This window comes from Helianthus annuus, chromosome 15 (genome assembly GCF_002127325.2).
Source record: "Helianthus annuus cultivar XRQ/B chromosome 15, HanXRQr2.0-SUNRISE, whole genome shotgun sequence".
Lineage (NCBI taxonomy): Eukaryota > Viridiplantae > Streptophyta > Magnoliopsida > Asterales > Asteraceae > Helianthus > Helianthus annuus.
In genome coordinates this window covers 79483497-79502062 of record NC_035447.2, presented here as the reverse complement: position 1 = coordinate 79502062, position 18566 = coordinate 79483497, and the positions used below count along the sequence as shown (strand labels likewise).

Below are 18566 nucleotides of genomic sequence, written 5' to 3'. Positions count from 1 at the left end.
CTTCTTCGAACAGAGCAGTTGTATGCTAAGTTTTCGAAATGCGACTTTTGGCTTCGTGAAGTCCATTTCCTGGGCCATGTGGTAAATGAGGATGGGATTCATGTGGATCCATCTAAGGTTGACTCGATCAAGAACTGGTCTGCGCCCCGTACACCAACTGAGATCCGGCAATTCTTGGGTTTCGCGGGTTACTACAGAAGATTTATCAAAGATTTCTCGAAGATTACGCAACCTCTCACTTCACTGACTCAGAAGTATAACAACCCTCGGTAAAACCAACACCCTCATAAAAGTTCTGACACCCTAATATATTTTTAAAAGTATTAATATGTCTTTATATGCACCCCGTATGTGAAAACCGAGCCCAAAATACTATATAACATGTTAAATAAATTAAAAACAATAATCATTAAGCTGAGGCGGGCCGCGTAGGGCCTCACCTCAACTTAACGCGGGCCGCATTAGGATGTAACTGGACTTCGCACAAATACTAAGTTCATGCGGGTCGCGTATAAGATAGCCTAAGTTCATGCGGGCCGCGAGTGTCCTGAATTGTGGCACGACCCGGAGCTGACACGTGTCAACATCGTGTCAAGCCTAGTGGTGACCGGGCCAAGCTACGCCGTTGACCCACATTGACGCGGGCCGCGTGAAGACGCGATATCAGCCCTATAAATAGAGGGCAACGGGCCTTCAGTCTGTTCGCTCATTTCTTTCTTTCTTTCTCAAATTTTCTGTAGTGGCGTTACTATACCCGGGCATTATACCCCCTAAAATAGCGAGGTTCTGCTACGATGTAAGTATTATAACCCCTGGAGACGTATTAGATACGCTGCCCGATTGATCTAGGGTTCCGTAACGGCTGTCGTGGTTCTGCCCGACGTAGTCGTTGGAATGCCGTCTCGGGGAGGGTATTACTAATGTTAAAATGGGTTATTATACTAACACACGTGCATTTGTGTAAATTATAGATATTCACCAGGAAACCCTAAAGAATAACCTAAGACAGCAATGTGAGTAATCTCCTTTTTGCAAACTGTTTTTACAAAACCTTAAATATTTCTTCATGTGAAAGACAGTTATTGAGTATTTGTAAGGGTACAATTATGATGGTATATTTGGGGTTTTGTATACAAAATTTGTTACCACCTGGGGAGAGGAGTAACATGACCATAAGTCAGATGACAGTACCATGGATGTTAATTGGTATTACCTGTAAACAAATGTAATTGCGGATGCGCCCTCAAAACTGTACACTGTGAAAATGATTTTATTTAAACTTCATTAAATTGGGATTCACTCACCAGTATTTTCCACTGACAAAATGTTTTTAAAACGCGTTTCAGGTAACAATATGTGAAAGTCAAATAGAAGCCAGCTGGACAGCACTGAAGGCTTGGAAAAGTGGCAATAAAGTTACCTAAGAATAAAAAGAGATGTTTTTAATAAATAAATAGGATTTATTCCTATGAAACGTGTGTATTGAAAACTTGGGTTTTACCCATATGTTTAATATTATTAAACGAGGTGGTTTACTCTGATTAAATATTTCCTAACTACGGTCCTGATGAAAATTTCCGCTGCCAAATTGGATAAATAAACGTGATACCACCGAAACTGGTTCACGGCCGCCCGTTCCCGGGAGATAGGGATCGGGGGTTGTGACAAGAAGGTGGTATCAGAGCTATGCCACTGATTCAGCCACAGAAGTGTTCTGCTGACATCAAAATTCAAAGTGTTTGGAAATAAATTAAGGAAATACGTGTATAATTGTATTTCTTGCTATGTGTTATCTGACTATTTGTTAGTTTACAGTATGAGCGACCAAGGACCTTCTGACGCCTATCGTCAACTGTCTGGTTCGCCTAGGAGCGAAGGCACCTCCTCTTCTCAGCCTGCCCTCTCGGGGTATTCTGCTGACACAGAAGAAGGAATCTTTGTGTTTAAGGCTCAATCTGAAGAGCCATTTCCTCAGAAAAAGAGGGGATGGTTCAGTAGGGGAGCTCACGAGCGTAGGAAAAGAATGAAAAAGTTGCAGGAACAGCGAGTGTTAGCCGCAGCAAAAAGAGAGACTGATGCTTATAATCAGGATATGCTCAATAGGGGTATCGCTAATATCCATATTTTAGCAACCACTGCTGCTGACCCAAACCTGGAACAAATGCTAGCACCCCAACCACAAAATCCTGACCAACCCATGGAAGTAGAAAACCAGATAGAAATGCCTGATTACAATCCGGAGGAGATACCTAGGGTACCTGCACCAGATCCCCTAGACCCAAACAACTACGACCCCTGGTGGGACGATGTTAGGGACTACGTGCAACAAAACCCAATACAGGAAAATGTGTCAATACCCAACTTAGGAGCTTACCCAGGGTTAGATCCTCAAGATCCCTACAACATTAGTGATGCATATGTTAGGGAAATTTTAGAGAATCTATACCCGTACCAAGCCCCTATGCCACCGTATCAGGAACCCGTACCACAAATTCCAAACCCAGTCCTAGAACCTGCACCCCCAATGAGTGCAGAAAATGTCCAAGAACTTAGGACTTTTGGGGAGGAAATTTTAGAAAGCAGTGAGAGAATGCGACAGGTGGGAGAACGCCTCGTATGGAAATACGATGAGCGTAATATGGATTTTTGGATGAATCCATATCAGTGAATGCGATGGCAGGAACGGTAGTAATAATAATAATAATATAATATAATATAATAATATATATGTGTGTATGTGAAAAAAAAAACACTACGGATGCCTACTATTAATATTGTAGCTTTACATTTCAGTCGGTATTGTACTTTAAATTTCAGTACTAGTGTGTAATGATGCATACTATATAAATAGAGTAAAAGTCGCAATGCTCGACGCTTTTGGTTAAAAGTGCGTGTCATGTGATTGGCTATATTCAAATATTAATTGTGATATTAATATTTGGTAAATGTTTAAAATTCAGATGGCCGACGAAGAAATCAAGATAATCTGAATAGCGATAACCAGAGTAACAATAACGTGGTTAATGAGAATCCAAACAACAATGGAAACCAAATGGATAATAGTGTCGTTCAACATATAGTGGCACAAGGAATTATAGATGCAATGCCATTTATTATTCAAACAGTTCAAGAAGCGAATAATAAAAGTAAGCATAGCAGTAAACGACCCAGTGAACTGGAAAACAGCGTGAACAATGGACCCGTACTTCAAGCGCCCATTCCCAAAAGAAGAAGAACCATGCCATATGGTTGTTCTTACAAAGAATTCTGGTCCTGTAAGCCAAAAGAATTCTCGGGCAATGAAGGACCCATTGCAGCCCTACGCTGGATAGAGAAAACTGAGGCTGTTCTAAAAATAAGCAAATGTGCTGAAGAAGATAAGATAATGTTTGCTTCAAACCTGTTTAAAAACGCAGCCTTAGAATGGTGGAACACTATCCTCCAGTCAAGAGGAAGTGATAGAATTTATAGCATGGAATGGGAGGAATTCAAAAATATGGTACAAAGGAAATTCTGCCCTCCCAATGAAAAGGAACAAATAGCAAATAAGTTTCTGAATCTTAGAATGACCGGGGTAGATAGTAAGGGTTACACTACCACGTTCTTTGAATATGCTAGAATAGTACCTACCCTTGCATCACCTGAACTAGTGTTAATCTCCCGTTACATCTGGGGATTAATTGGAGAGATTAGACATATAGTCAAGGCAGCTAGACCCCAAACCATAGAGGAAGCTGTAGAACTAGCCAATACCTTGACTGATGAACTAGTAAGAACTAGAGAAGAAGACCAGAGGAGAAACCTAACCCAAAGGCTTACTCAAGAATTCCGTTCGAGGAATTCCAACCGTAGGAATATAGGTTCTATCTCTGCACCATACTGCAGAAACTGCAAAAAAAAGCATTCTGGAAGATGCTCTATTTATTGTTATTTTTGCAAGGCCCCAGGACACAAGGAAGAGAATTGCAAGAAGAAATCCAGTAATGGATTCTGCTACAACTGTGGAGAAAAAGGTCATATTAAGACAAACTGTCCAAAGTTAGCCCCAGCTGCAAACAACAAGAACACTAAAAATGCGAGAGCATTCGTTCTAACTGCAGATGAAGCTAGACTAATTCCGGACGTCATTGCTGGTACGTTTTTAGTTAATGATATTTTTGCTAAAGTATTATTTGACTCTGGTGCCAACCAAAGTTTTATTAATACTTCATTTTGCAAACTCCTAAATCAATCATTAACTAAACTACCACAAGAATGTTTAGTAGAGACAGCAAATGGAGAAACCATTAAGATTTCTGAAATCTTGCAAGGAGCAAGAATAGAAATTTTTAATCAAAAGTTTATTGCAAACCTTTACCCAATGAATTTGGTAGGATTTGATGTCATATTAGGAATGGATTAGTTAATAGCCAATAAAGCCAATATCTTATGTGATCAAAAGTCAATTCAAATAAAATCACCAAGAGGTGAAAAGATCACAATTAAAGGAGATAAACCATCTAGATCCACTAAATTCATCTCTGTGATGAAAACTGCAAGTTATATAAGGAAAGGATCTATAGTGTATTTGATTTCTATAATCACTAACACTAAAGGAAAAGAATTAAAAGACATTCCAGTAGTGTCCCAGTTTTCAGATGTCTTTCCAGAAGAATTGCCAGGACTACCAACCGACAGGGAAGTTGAATTCAGAATTCACCTGCTACCAGGGACAGCACCAATTGCGAAAGCACCTTATTGTTTGGCACCCGCGGAAATGCAAGAACTGAAGAACCAGCTGGATGAATTGTTGGAAAAAGGATTTATACAGCCAAGCTCATCACCATGGGGAGCACCGATTTTATTCGTTAAAAAGAAGGACGGATCAATGCGTATGTACATTGACTACCGTGAATTGAACAAAGTCACGATTAAGAATCGGTATCCATTACCGAGGATCGATGATTTGTTTGATCAACTTCAAGGAGCTCGATTTTTCTCTAAAATTGATTTAAGATCAGGATATCATCAATTAAAGGTACAGGAAGAGGATATTCCTAAAACCGCATTCAGAACCAGGTATGGTCATTATGAATTTACTGTCATGCCATTTGGTTTAACCAATGCCCCAGCCGCATTTATGGACATGATGAACCGAATATGTAAGCCGTATTTGGATAAATTCATAATTGTCTTCATAGATGATATTCTAATTTACTCTAAAAGTAAAGAAAAGCATGCAAAGCACTTGCACTTACTTTTAAGTTTATTGAGAAAGAGAAGCTTTATGCTAAGTTCTCAAAGTGCGAATTTTGGTTAGAACAGGTGCAATTCCTCGGACATTTAGTCAACCATGAAGGAATTCATGTAGATCCAACAAAGATCGAGGCAATTACCAAATGGAAGACCCCAGAGTCACCAACTGAGGTTAGAAGTTTCTTAGGATTGGCCGGTTATTATAGAAGATTTATCCGAGATTTTTCTAGAATAGCCATTCCTTTAACCAAGTTAACCTGTAAATCTGTTAAGTTTGAATGGGGACCAAAACAAGAAGAAGCTTTTAGAATCCTTAAGCAAAGATTAACCCATACACCCATACTGGCGTTACCAGAAAGAACTGAAGAATTTGTAGTCTTTTGTGACGCTTCTAAGTTAGGATATGGATGTGTGTTAATGCAACGTCAAAAGGTTATAGCTTATGCCTCTAGACAGCTTAAGAGTTATGAAGAAAATTATTCAACCCATGATTTGGAACTAGGAGCTATAATTTTGCCCTTAAAATTTGGAGACATTATCTTTATGGTAGTAAGTTTACCATATTCACAGATCATAAAAGTTTAAGGTATGTTTTTGGGCAAAAAGAGTTGAATATGAGACAAAGACGCTGGATGGAGTTACCTAGTGATTATGATTGTGATATCCAGTATCATGCAGGAAAAGCAAATGTAGTGGCAGATGCTTTAAGTCGAAAGTATCATGAAAAGCCAAAAAGGGTACGTTCTCTTAAATCAAATCTTCAAGTAGATTTAAATGATCAGATTAGAAAAGCACAAGAATCAGTAATCAAGGAAGATACTGAAAAATTAAAAGGAATGATTAAAGAATTAGAACAAGGAACAGATGGAATTTGGAGGTTCCATAAAAAGAGAATGTGGATACCTAAATTAGGAAATTTACGTCACCGTATATTAGAAGAAGCCCATAAGTCTAAATATACGATGCATCCAGGAAGTGATAAAATGTACCAGGATTTATGGAAAAAATTATGGTGGATAGGAATGAAAAAGGATATAGCAGCTTATGTTTCTAAATGTCTAACTTGCTCTCAAGTTAAAGCTAAACATCAGAAACCCTCAGGATTGTTACAACAATTAGAAATGCCAGTTTGGAAATGGGAATTGATAACAATGGATTTTGTTACCAAATTACCCAAAACAAGAAAAGGTAATGATACAATCTGGGTGATTGTAGATAGGCTAACCAAGTCAGCTCATTTCTTACCAATGAAAGAAATTTTTAGTATGGAACAATTAGCCAAATTATATGTAAATGAAATTGTTTCATTACATGGAATTCTTTTATCAATTGTTTCTGATAGGGATAGCCGTTTTACTTCTCATTTTTGGTCAAATTTCCAAAAAGCAATGGGAACCAGGTTAAATCTAAGCACAGCTTATCATCCTCAAACAGACGGACAAAGCGAAAGAACAATCCAGACGATGGAAGACATGCTTAGAGCTTGTGTAATTGATTTCGGAGGTAATTGGGATGATCACTTACCTTTAATAGAATTTTCTTATAACAACAGTTATCACACAAGTATCAATACTGCACCATTCGAAGCACTTTATGGACGAAAGTGCAGAACCCCAGTTTGTTGGGCAGAAATTGGGGAAAAACAACTATCTGGACCTGAGATAGTACAAGAAACAACTGACAAAATCATTCAAGTCAAGGAACGATTAAAGGCAGCACTGGGGGATCGACAGAAAAGCTACGCTGATAACAGACGCAAACCCTTAGAATTTCAAGTAGGAGATAGAGTATTATTAAGAGTCTCTCCTTGGAAAGGAGTAGTAAGATTCATCAAAAGAGGAAAGCTTAGTCCCAGGTATATTGGACCTTTCAAAATTCTTCAAAGAATAGGACCTGTAGCCTATCAGCTACAACTGCCAGAGGAAATGGCAGGAATACATGATGTATTTCATGTATCTAATCTCAAAAAGTGTCTAGCTGATGAATCACTCGTAGTACCTCTCAAGGATATAGAGGTTAATGAACAACTCAAATTTGTAGAGAGGCCTCTACAGATTGAAGATAAGAAAATTAAGAATCTCAAGCATAAGAGATTAGTTCTGGTCAAAGTGAAATGGGACTCCAAAAGAGGACCTGAATACACATGGGAGCTTGAATCAGAAATGCAAGAGAAATATCCACACTTGTTCCAGTAGATCTCGAGGACGAGCTCTAAAACAAGGTGGGGAGGATATAACAACCCTCGGTAAAACCAACACCCTCATAAAAGTTCTGACACCCTAATATATCTTTAAAAGTATCAATATGTCTTTATATGCACCCCGTATGTGAAAACCGAGCCCAAAATACTATATAACATGTTAAATAAATTAAAAACAATAATCATTAAGCTGAGGCGGGCCGCGTAGGGCCTCACCTCAACTTAACGCGGGCCGCATTAGGATGTAACTGGACTTCGCACAAATACTAAGTTCATGCGGGTCGCGTATAAGATAGCCTAAGTTCATGCGGGCCGCGAGTGTCCTGAATTGTGGCACGACCCGGAGCTGACACGTGTCAACATCGTCTCAAGCCTAGTGGTGACCGGGCCAAGCTACGCCGTTGACCCACATTGACGCGGGCCACGTAAGGCCTAGCCTTACTTACGCGGGCCGCGTGAAGACGCGATATCAGCCCTATAAATAGAGGGCAACGGGCCTTCAGTCTGTTCGCTCATTTCTTTCTTTCTTTCTCAAATTTTCTGTAGTGGCGTTACTATACCCGGGCATTATACCCCCTAAAATAGCGAGGTTCTGCTACGATGTAAGTATTATAACCCCTGGAGACGTATTAGATACGCTGCCCGATTGATCTAGGGTTCCGTAACGGCTGTCGTGGTTCTGCCCGACGTAGTCGTTGGAATGCCGTCTCGGGGAGGGTATTACTAATGTTAAAATGGGTTATTATACTAACACACGTGCATTTGTGTAAATTATAGATATTCACCAGGAAACCCTAAAGAATAACCTAAGACAGCAATGTGAGTAATCTCCTTTTTGCAAACTGTTTTTACAAAACCTTAAATATTTCTTCATGTGAAAGACAGTTATTGAGTATTTGTAAGGGTACAATTATGATGGTATATTTGGGGTTTTGTATACAAAATTTGTTACCACCTGGGGAGAGGAGTAACATGACCATAAGTCAGATGACAGTACCATGGATGTTAATTGGTATTACCTGTAAACAAATGTAATTGCGGATGCGCCCTCAAAACTGTACACTGTGAAAATGATTTTATTTAAACTTCATTAAACTGGGATTCACTCACCAGTATTTTCCACTGACAAAATGTTTTTAAAACGCGTTTCAGGTAACAATATGTGAAAGTCAAATAGAAGCCAGCTGGACAGCACTGAAGGCTTGGAAAAGTGGCAATAAAGTTACCTAAGAATAAAAAGAGATGTTTTTAATAAATAAATAGGATTTATTCCTATGAAACGTGTGTATTGAAAACTTGGGTTTTACCCATATGTTTAATATTATTAAACGAGGTGGTTTACTCTGATTAAATATTTCCTAACTACGGTCCTGATGAAAATTTCCGCTGCCAAATTGGATAAATAAACGTGATACCACCGAAACTGGTTCACGGCCGCCCGTTCCCGGGAGATAGGGATCGGGGGTTGTGACAAGAAGGGTGTCACCTATCATTGGGGTAATGCACAGGAATCCGCGTTTCAGCACTTAAAGGAGAGACTTTGTAGTGCACCTATCCTCTCGTTACCTGAAGGCACCGATGATTTTGTGGTTTATTGCGACGCGTCAATCCAAGGACTTGGTTGTGTGTTGATGCAACAGGATAAAGTCATTGCTTATGCATCGTGCCAACTTAAAGTTCACGAAAGGAACTACACTACTCATGATCTGGAGCTTGGAGCTGTTGTTTTTGCACTCAAGATATGGAGGCATTACCTGTACGGTACCAGGTGCACCATCTACATCGATCACTGGAGTCTCCAGCATATCTTCGAACAGAAGGAGTTGAACATGCAACAGCGTCGATGGGTTGAACTTCTGAATGATTACGAATGCGCGATCAAGTATCATCAGGGCAATGCCAATGTTGTGGCCGATGCCCTTAGCCGGAAGCAGTCTAAACCTAAGCGTGTACGTGCGTTACAGCTTACCATTCACTCTAGTCTTCCCGCTCAGATACGAGATGCTCAGGTTGAAGCATTGAAAGCAGAGAACATCAGGGCTGAGTCCCTGCGGGGATCGAAGAAACGATTAGAACAAAACGAAGACGGAGCTTATTACGTGACAGGGTGCATCTGGGTTCCACTCTATGGTAATCTACGTGAGCTTGTGATGGATGAAGCACACAAGTCTCGTTACTCGGTACATCCTGGTTCGGATAAGATGTATCACGATCTCAAGACTACGTATTGGTGGCCTAGCATGAAAGCCAACATAGCAACCTACGTTAGTAAATGCTTGACTTGTGCGAGAGTCAAAATCGAGTACCAGAAACCATCAGGTCTACTTCAACAACCAGAGATACCGACATGCAAATGGGAGCAAATTTCCATGGATTTCGTTACTGGCCTGCCTAGATCTCAACGCGGAAATGATACCATTTGGGTGACCGTGGACCGACTGACCAAGTCTGCACATTTTTTGGCTATCAAGGAAACGGATAAGTTTTCTACTCTAGCAGACATCTACCTAAAGGAAGTAGTTGCAAGGCACGGGGTGCCAACCTCCATCATTTCTGATCGTGACTCACGTTTTACATCTAAATTGTCGCAAGCTATGCACAAGTCTTTTGGCTCTCGATTAGACATGAGCACGGCATATCATCCACAGACGGATGGGCAGTCTGAACGCACCATCCAAACCCTTGAAGACATGCTTAGGGCATGTGTGATCGACTTTGGTAGCGGCTGGGAAAAGCATCTCCCGTTAGTGGAGTTCTCGTATAACAACAGTTACCACACCAGTATCCAGGCTGCTCCATTTGAGGCATTATACGGGCGTAAGTGTCGATCACCTCTTTGTTGGGCAGAGGTTGTCGACAGCCAAATCACTAGCCCAGAACTCGTCGTAGACACAACCGAGAAGATTGCTCAGATACGACAACGAATGGCAGCAGCTCGTGACCGTCAAAAAAGCTACGCTGATAAGCGAAGGAAACCACTCGAGTTCCAGGTTGGGGATCGAGTACTACTTAAAGTCTCACCTTGGAAAGGTGTAGTTCGTTTTGGTAAACGAGGCAAACTCAACCCGCGATATGTCGGACCTTTCGAAATCATAGAGAAAATAGGCAAAGTGGCCTACAAACTGAACCTACCTGAAGAACTCAGCTGAGTTCACAGCGTATTCCATGTGTCAAATCTGAAGAAGTGTCTATCAGATGAGACCCTCATAGTTCCTCTTAAGGAGCTCACCATAGACGATCACTTGCGATTCGTCGAAGAACATGTAGAGATTATAGACCGAGACGTTAAGATTCTCAAGCGTACCAGAATACCACTTGTTCGAGTTCGTTGGAACTCCCGTCGTGGCCCAGAGTTTACCTGGGAACGAGAAGACCAAATGAAACTCAAATATCCCCAGTTGTTCAAGAAAAGTGCAACCACTACTGAGGCTGAAGCTACTGCAAAATTTCGGGACGAAATTCCAAACCAACGGGGGGATGATGTGACACCCCAGTAACCACGTGCTAAATTTCGGGACGAAATTTCTTTCAAGGTGGGGATGATGTGACAAGTCGAGTTTTCAAGGTCTTTCCTCACAACTGTGTCTTCAAAATTCGTTGCGTTGTATTATGTGCACCTTGTTATTTGACTAATAAAATATTGTACTGTGTTACTTTGGTTGAATATTAAACTGTGGACTGAGTGACATATGTTGGTGTGTTATTATTTATGTAGTTATATGATGAAACTTGTGAGATTTCGCCACACACTTTATCCGACGAAACCTAGGAGTTTCGCCGTATATTCTACCCGACGAAGCCTTGGTGTTTCGCCATGATCATTACGACGGAACCTTGGAGTTTCGTTGCCACTATAGTTTCGCCGTAATGGGTTCCGGCCCAAGTTGAGCCCAGTTGCATTTAGTAATATATTGCGTGAACCATAACTAGCGAAACCCTAGACATTCTTTCCCCTCCCCTTTTGCATTCATCGGCAGTTAGCAAACCCTAGTGCTCTAATCTCTCTCTTTTGACGGCAACCACATCCCGGTTAGTTCACACCACTGTTTAATCATTGCATGATTTCTTGGTAGATCAATACATGTTCGTATATATGAATCTGATTGATGAAAGTTCTGTGTAATGTAGGGGTTGTACTATAATCTATGATCGTGTGTTATGTTAGTTAGGATTTGATATTTTGATGCCAATTTATTGGACTAGATATGATATTGTGATTGTATTCATCCATGATTCACTGCTCAGAGTTGATGTTTTCTGTTTGATGTTTACATAGTGTGTTATCCGTTGATCATGTGTACTTAAAGAATCGTTGTATGAATAAGTGATAATGATAATCTAGTAACCTAGGGTTCATACTAGATGTATCTGGAATGGTGATAATTGTAAGATATAGAAGATGATTGGAATGATTTGGGTAATGAATGCAAATTGATCGTACTGATATGAATGTAGCAGTAACATGATTAGGGTTGGGTGAAAACTGTTAACGCTTAGATGAAACATGGGAGTTTCTCACTCCCATCCTCGGCGAAACATGGGAGTTTCGTCACTTCCATCCTCGACGAAACATGGGAGTTTAATCGCATGTCAACATGACGAAACCTTTGGGGTTTCGTAATATAGGGAGTTTCGCCAGGAGGGTCTTTACATGAACAGTAGGTTAACATGTCATATCAACTGCATGAATATTAGTGGCTGATTATGTGAATAAGATCGTAGTGTCTTCTGTTAATGATGTATGCTTATAGTCAAAGGATATAAGTTGGTTCTTACAACCAATACACCTAACTGTTAGACATTGTTACAGAACATACTTATGAACTGTGAATGAGAATGAACTATTTTGCTGCTATGTGCTATCGGGTGATCACTGATTGTACACCCACTGTGATTATATGTTACACGTGAATGTTGTGAATGTAAACTGATTACGTATGTATGCATACTATAGGCTTCGACTGAATTATTTGTGAACAAGTAGTTAACCATACCGAGCAAACCGAGGTGAGTTCACACTTTGTTAAGGCATGGGATTCCCGGTGGGTTGGGAATGGATTAAGAAGCTAAAACGAAACCTACATATTCACCTCTAACAGAATATGTACCTCCGTCCTCGGTTGGGAAGGACGACCACATATAACCTGCGTATTCTCGGTTGGGTAGAGTACGTACCTCCGTCCTCAGTTGGGAAGGACGACAACAAATAACTTACTAGACAAAACTCTATCATGAAGTCCCTCATTTTTATATCGACTTAATCGCCGGGCCAATGGCGAGCGGGTCATTAGTTAATAGCGCTATTAGGGTTGACAAGCCTCACACCATGCCGGTAGGACGGGCGTGTACTAATGGATCTGGGCACTTAGTCAATGATGATAGACATTGACGTAGGGCACAACTTCCTTAGTCAGTTGTCGATATGGTAACGGTCTAGTGGTTTACAACATGGGGTAGCCCCCCCCCCACTGGTTATGGTTTGGGAAACAAGGAACTAATTAACTACTGGTTTTCAAATGGCTATGATTTTTGAAAACAACTTTAAACTAGACAACCAACTGTGAACTCGCTCAACTTTGTTGTTGACTCGTTGTTACATGCCTTGCAGGTCGTTAGATGCTTAGCTGGAGCTTGCACGAGCAGGAGAAGTCGTTGTGGGACATGGACTGTTGTGTGCCATGTTAAACTTTATGAACTTATGACTTATATTTTGGTTTTTACATTTTATGCTTCCGCTGATGAACTTAAACTTGAATAACTTGTTTTGAACACCAATTGTATTGTGTGGTTGAACTTTTATTTACTTTACTATATTGTTCAATATGATTGGTGGCTTGATCCTGGTCATGTCACGCCTCCTGCGATGATACTCCGCTTGTGGAATTTGGGGGGTATGACACAAGTGACAACTCCGGATATCACGATCAAGAAGTACATTCGCGCTCTACCCGACTGTGTAGCTGACTTTGTTCAAGCAGCTAAACCTACTACCATTGAGGAAACTTACCAACTCACAGCTGAGATCAATGATAAGCGAGTTTTGGCTGGTTATTTCAAAACCTCAACCAAGAGTCTGAATCAAGCAACCGCTAGTCCCGCTACCGACACTTTAGCACCTTAAGTCTCGAAGTCTTCACGCCAGAATCGCAAGGTAACAAAAACAAGAACTATGCTACTACCACCGCTCCTCTCAATGCTGCTCCTGTCACCAATCAAAACCGCCAAGTGGCAGCACCTGTAACCAACGCACCGCCTGCTAAGCGTGCGTATACCGGTCCTCATCCTCTGTGCCCTACTTGCACCTATCATCACCCAGTTGGGATAGCTTACCGTTTCTGTGTCCACTGCAACCACTATGGACATTTCACAGCGAACTGTCGCACTGGCCCACTTCAACAAGCTCAAGCTCAAGCTCCTCCCGCACTGCCAGTTCCACTCCCCGCTCCTCAGGGTAGCCAAGCAGCTCCTGCGCCCGTAGCTCATGCACGATCCTGCTACTCTTGTGGTGACCCGAATCATTTTGCTAATGTCTGCCCGAATCGCGTGGTTAAACAACAACCGCAGCAACCACCGCAGCAACAACAACAACAACCACAACAGCAACAGCAGCAACCATAACAAGCAGCCTGCAGAAGAACCTTCTACATCAATGTCCGCCAGGCTCATACAGACAACAATGTTGTCAGTGGTACGTTTCTCGTTAACGGTATTTATGCTTCGTGTTTATTTGATACTAGAGCCGATAACTGTTTTGTGTCATTTGAATTCGAAAAGCTCCTAAACCGTAAATGCACAAACCTCCCAACGACGTTCGACGTAGAAATTGCCACCGGAAGAACCATCAGTTCTGTTCTTCTTGATTGACTCTCAAACTCAACAATCATGTTTTCCCGATCGATCTTATCCCGATGCAACTTGGTAGGTTCGATATCATAGTAGGCATGGATTTTCTTCATGAAAATCGTGTTGAAGTCGTTTGTTTCGGAAAGATGATCTGTTTCTCTCTTCAAATGGTGGTCAACTATGTGTCTATGGCGAAGTATCTTCGAAGGAATTGAAACTCATGTCGTGCATACAAGCAAGCAAGTATCTCCGAAAGGAATACATGGCTTTCTTAGCACACATTGTAGTAGCAGAGAAGGAAAAGGGAAGGATGTGACAAGTGTCAAAAATTCAGGTATCCGTACAATTAATTAACCATGATTAGTGCTTAATGACTGTGCTAAATTTGCAATTAACTGCTTTCTGATTACTGCCATATACATACATGAGCATCATACATTATTTAATGTCATACCAATATTGCATGAAAGCTTTATTGCCTCAAATGATGCATTAAGTACAGTTAGCACAGTTATCTGATAAATCAGGAAAGTGCTGACGGAACTCAGCACATAGACAGACGGTGCATTGAGTCATAGAATGAGCCAGAAACTAAGTATTGCACTAGTATAGTGTGTAGGAAAGTAAGGATCACAAAACTGCCTTTCTAGTGATAGTTTAGGTGCCGGAAAGTGCCTAAAACTCACCCAAGGTGCTAAATTCAGCAAAAATCAGCATTTTAACAATCTAATTTTATGCAGAAACATGGTTAAATGGTCCTGAATGCTTTCCTAAGTGTCGGGAATCAAAAGTGTCACAAAAAAGGTACATAAAGCACACTAAATTGCAAAGTTTGGCACCTTAACGAACCAGTAACCAACCGAATAACCGGACACTACCTGAAACACCAAATTTACACTAGAAGCACTGTTTTAACATTTCCAATCTAGTTATGGTCCCCGAACATCATAACACCCAATACAAATATCTAATAACTAAAACACGTAACTAATACTTGGATTTCAACTAATCATTAACCAATCTAGTTTAAGCCTACTCTAGACCCCCCCCCCCCACCTATATACGGCCCAACAAGGGACCCACCTTGTTGATTTTGTTGCAATATTAAAATGGATATGCATACACTTTACTAAACATAGAAACCAAAGGTTAATCTTGAAGTTGGATTATAAGAAGGTCTTGTGAGTTCTTGATCTCATTTCTCATAACACACCATCACTCCTCTCTCCCTCTCTTGTGTTCTCGGCCGAAGACCACCACCATCACTTCACTTCCATTCATTCTACACACTTACAAAGGTGTTAGAGATCATACAAAGAAGCTAGGAGCTTGTGGAAGTGGAAGGACCTCTCTCATTTGCTTTTATCCATCTCATAACTTCTCTTGATCGTCCCTAGCCTTGTGCTAGTGGTAAGAGTCTTGATCTTGCTAGATTACTTCTATTTTGAGTGGTTAAAGAAGAATTATACTTATAATCTTGAAGAACACTAAGATACATAAGATGAAACTTGAACATAAGCATGTTTAATGAAGAAACTAAGTTGTTTTGTGTTGATTTACTTGATGATTGTTGTTTATTCATATATATGATGTAGATCATCATATGATCTTGCTAGATCATGATTAAAAACATAATCTAGCAAGATGAGAAAGTAGAAATATGGTAGGATGATAGATCATCCACACATGGATCATGAACTTGAAAGAATACCATGATTTCTTGAAAAATAATGATCAAAGTGAGTAGTAACACTTGTAGATCTAAAGATTTATGGATGATTTCTAAAGAAACCAAGTTAAAAATATAAGTCTTGCTAGATCTTGGTTATTACATAAACAAATCTTATTTTTAGTGGTTAAACAAGTGTAGAAGCACTTGTGTAACGAGAAGAATGCATAAAGAAGTATTTTTAGAAAACATGATTTGAAGTTGTAAACATCTATATTCTTTAAAAATGAAGTTTTTAAAGAATTAATCACACTTTAAAGGACAACAAGGCTTACTAACAACACTAGTAAGTTCCTACAAATTTTTACAAATATTCAAGTTCAAGAAGTGGTAGATTATTACTTGTTTTTGGCAAATTGGTAAGTAAAGGTTGTTTATTGTTGATTGTGGATTGATTGTGATGATTTTTACAAAAGAAAATGATATGCTTGAAAGCATGGAAACCTCCATTTTTAGGGGAAACTATGGCAAAATTTTCTAAAAATCTAAACACTTAGAAAAATATTTTTAAACAAGTATTTACAAGTGTATTTTAAACCATAAATTGTTACAAAACTTTGACATAAATTTTGGTTACAAAAATATAAATATTGGAGGTTGGTTTTTATAAATAAAAGTGACTAAATATGTATTTAGGAAATATTTATTTAGAAGACACCATGTGTGTGATTACTTGTATACGTTGTGTATTTGTTATATTATTTTAGGACTTGAAATAATATAACACATCAAAATACCCAAGAATTTCAATCCAAAATATTACCAAAATTCCAAGGAATAAATATACAAATTGTGCACAAAATATTGGTGAAAACCGAACTATGAAATAAGACTTACAAAATATTCCGGAAATTTATTCACAAAGTATATTTTGGGTAAATGATATTTTGGACACAAGGAAATGAAAATATGACTTTTACAAATACTACAAGAATATATCATATTTTGACAAGAGAAAAATATATTAGTTGGCAAGTATAAATATATATTTTTCTTGAAATTTTTAGAAGATATATTATTTTTAAGAAATATATATTTTCTTACACAAACATGAAATCCAATATTTATGGATGAAAGATATATTTTCTCAAGTAAATATGAAATATGTCATTTTTGGAGAAAAATGATTTATATATATTTTCCAAGTTGGACTTGAAAATATATTAATTTTTGGAACTTATAAGTGAATACAAATATTTTTGGCCAAAAGAAAAATTATAAATAATTTTTTAAATAATATTTATTACAATATATATTTTGGAAGTATATATTGGTGGACTTTTATTAAAGATAATATTCCGGAAAAATTAATACGAGATTAAGTATAAGAATACTTAATGAATACAATAAAAATGCGTATTCTCGTACGTGTAATTACACACCGGAATACGACCCTAATACATGGCAAAAATATACAAGTATAAGAATACGAATACAAATACCCCCATCCCCTTGGGAAGGATATACAAGTATAAATACTTGGGATGTAATAAATTCAAATAATTGTTTAACAATTATTCCAAATTTTATAAATATAATTTAAGTTAAAATATTAATTATTTTAGCGAATAATTATATAACTGGAATAATATTAAAGAAACAAAAGAATCGTAACTCAAAGACATCAATACTAAGTCAAGGCACGACCCGCTCGTCTAATAGATCATAGTACGTTGTAGGTAGTCGTGTTTACCAGAAGGAGCTTGAGTTACGGTGATTGAAGACGCAAGACTGTGAGTTTCGTGACCCCCTTTTCTTTTAACTATTTTCAGTTTTATAACTTCGGGGTTGAAGTACATGTTACAACTGTTTACAAATGTTATTATTTGGTATGGTTAGCTAAGGAAGGGTACTGCTAGATCATGTGAGTGGTGGGTATGACGCTTAAGACCATCAATCCTCGTTGTAGGACCGAGGGACATGAGTGATAGATCTATTTGGGTGTAGCGAGCCCTGCCCATGTTGGACCAGGGTTTGGCCCATGGGTTGACTATGTCTTACAGCCGGAAGCCGGGTGCAAAGTCTGCTAGGTTTGAGTGTTCCTGCATCACGTCACACATATTAATGGCCTTGCAAATCATTAATGATCTGTTTTTTCTTGTTGTTTTCATATCGGGATTTACAAACTTACATACATACTTACAATGATTTCAAAGGTTTACTCATACACACACACGAACTCGCTCAACTTTTGTTGATGTTTTCAAAATACATGTATTTCAGGGAGTTAAAAGTGGATCTGGCGGGCGTTGGAAGTTTCAAGTTGTGTTAAGAATAAAGGATGTCATCCGTGGTCCTAGGGTTTGGTTTGTGTGTCTTATTCCTGGATGAGACACATCTTCCAAAGCCTGATTCTATTTAGAGTCTTTTGATGAGTCCTTCTAGAACTCTAAACAATTCGTATGGTTTGTAAAACTTAAATTTGAAGTCTTTGTTTAAACAATGATGTTTGTGATGTTTTTAAACTTATCTAACGGATGACAATCTAGGGTTTTTATCATATAGTTGTTGTTATGATTGATTGCAATGATATTAAGAAAGTCACACCATAATCACGCT

At 39.0% G+C, this 18566-nt stretch overlaps 1 protein-coding gene across 1 annotated transcript; it reads left to right on the top strand.

Annotated features, from left to right (window-relative positions):
• The first annotated feature begins 13298 nt into the window (after nucleotides 1-13298).
• On the top strand, nucleotides 13299-14053 carry LOC110913916. The gene is made up of 2 exons (XM_022158733.1): nucleotides 13299-13482; nucleotides 13578-14053. Exons 1-2 carry the CDS (start codon nucleotides 13299-13301, stop codon nucleotides 14051-14053), a joined length of 660 nt encoding a protein of 219 aa, XP_022014425.1.
• The last annotated feature ends 4513 nt before the right edge of the window (nucleotides 14054-18566 follow it).

Excerpts from the sequence above, each read along its gene's own strand:
- LOC110913916 (XM_022158733.1), top strand. The coding sequence starts at position 13,299 with ATGATACTCCGCTTGTGGAATTTGGGGGGTATGACACAAGTGACAACT. Across the intron at positions 13,483-13,577 it reads TGATAAGCGAGTTTTGGCTG|AATCGCAAGGTAACAAAAAC; the intron begins GTTATTTCAAAA and ends TCTTCACGCCAG.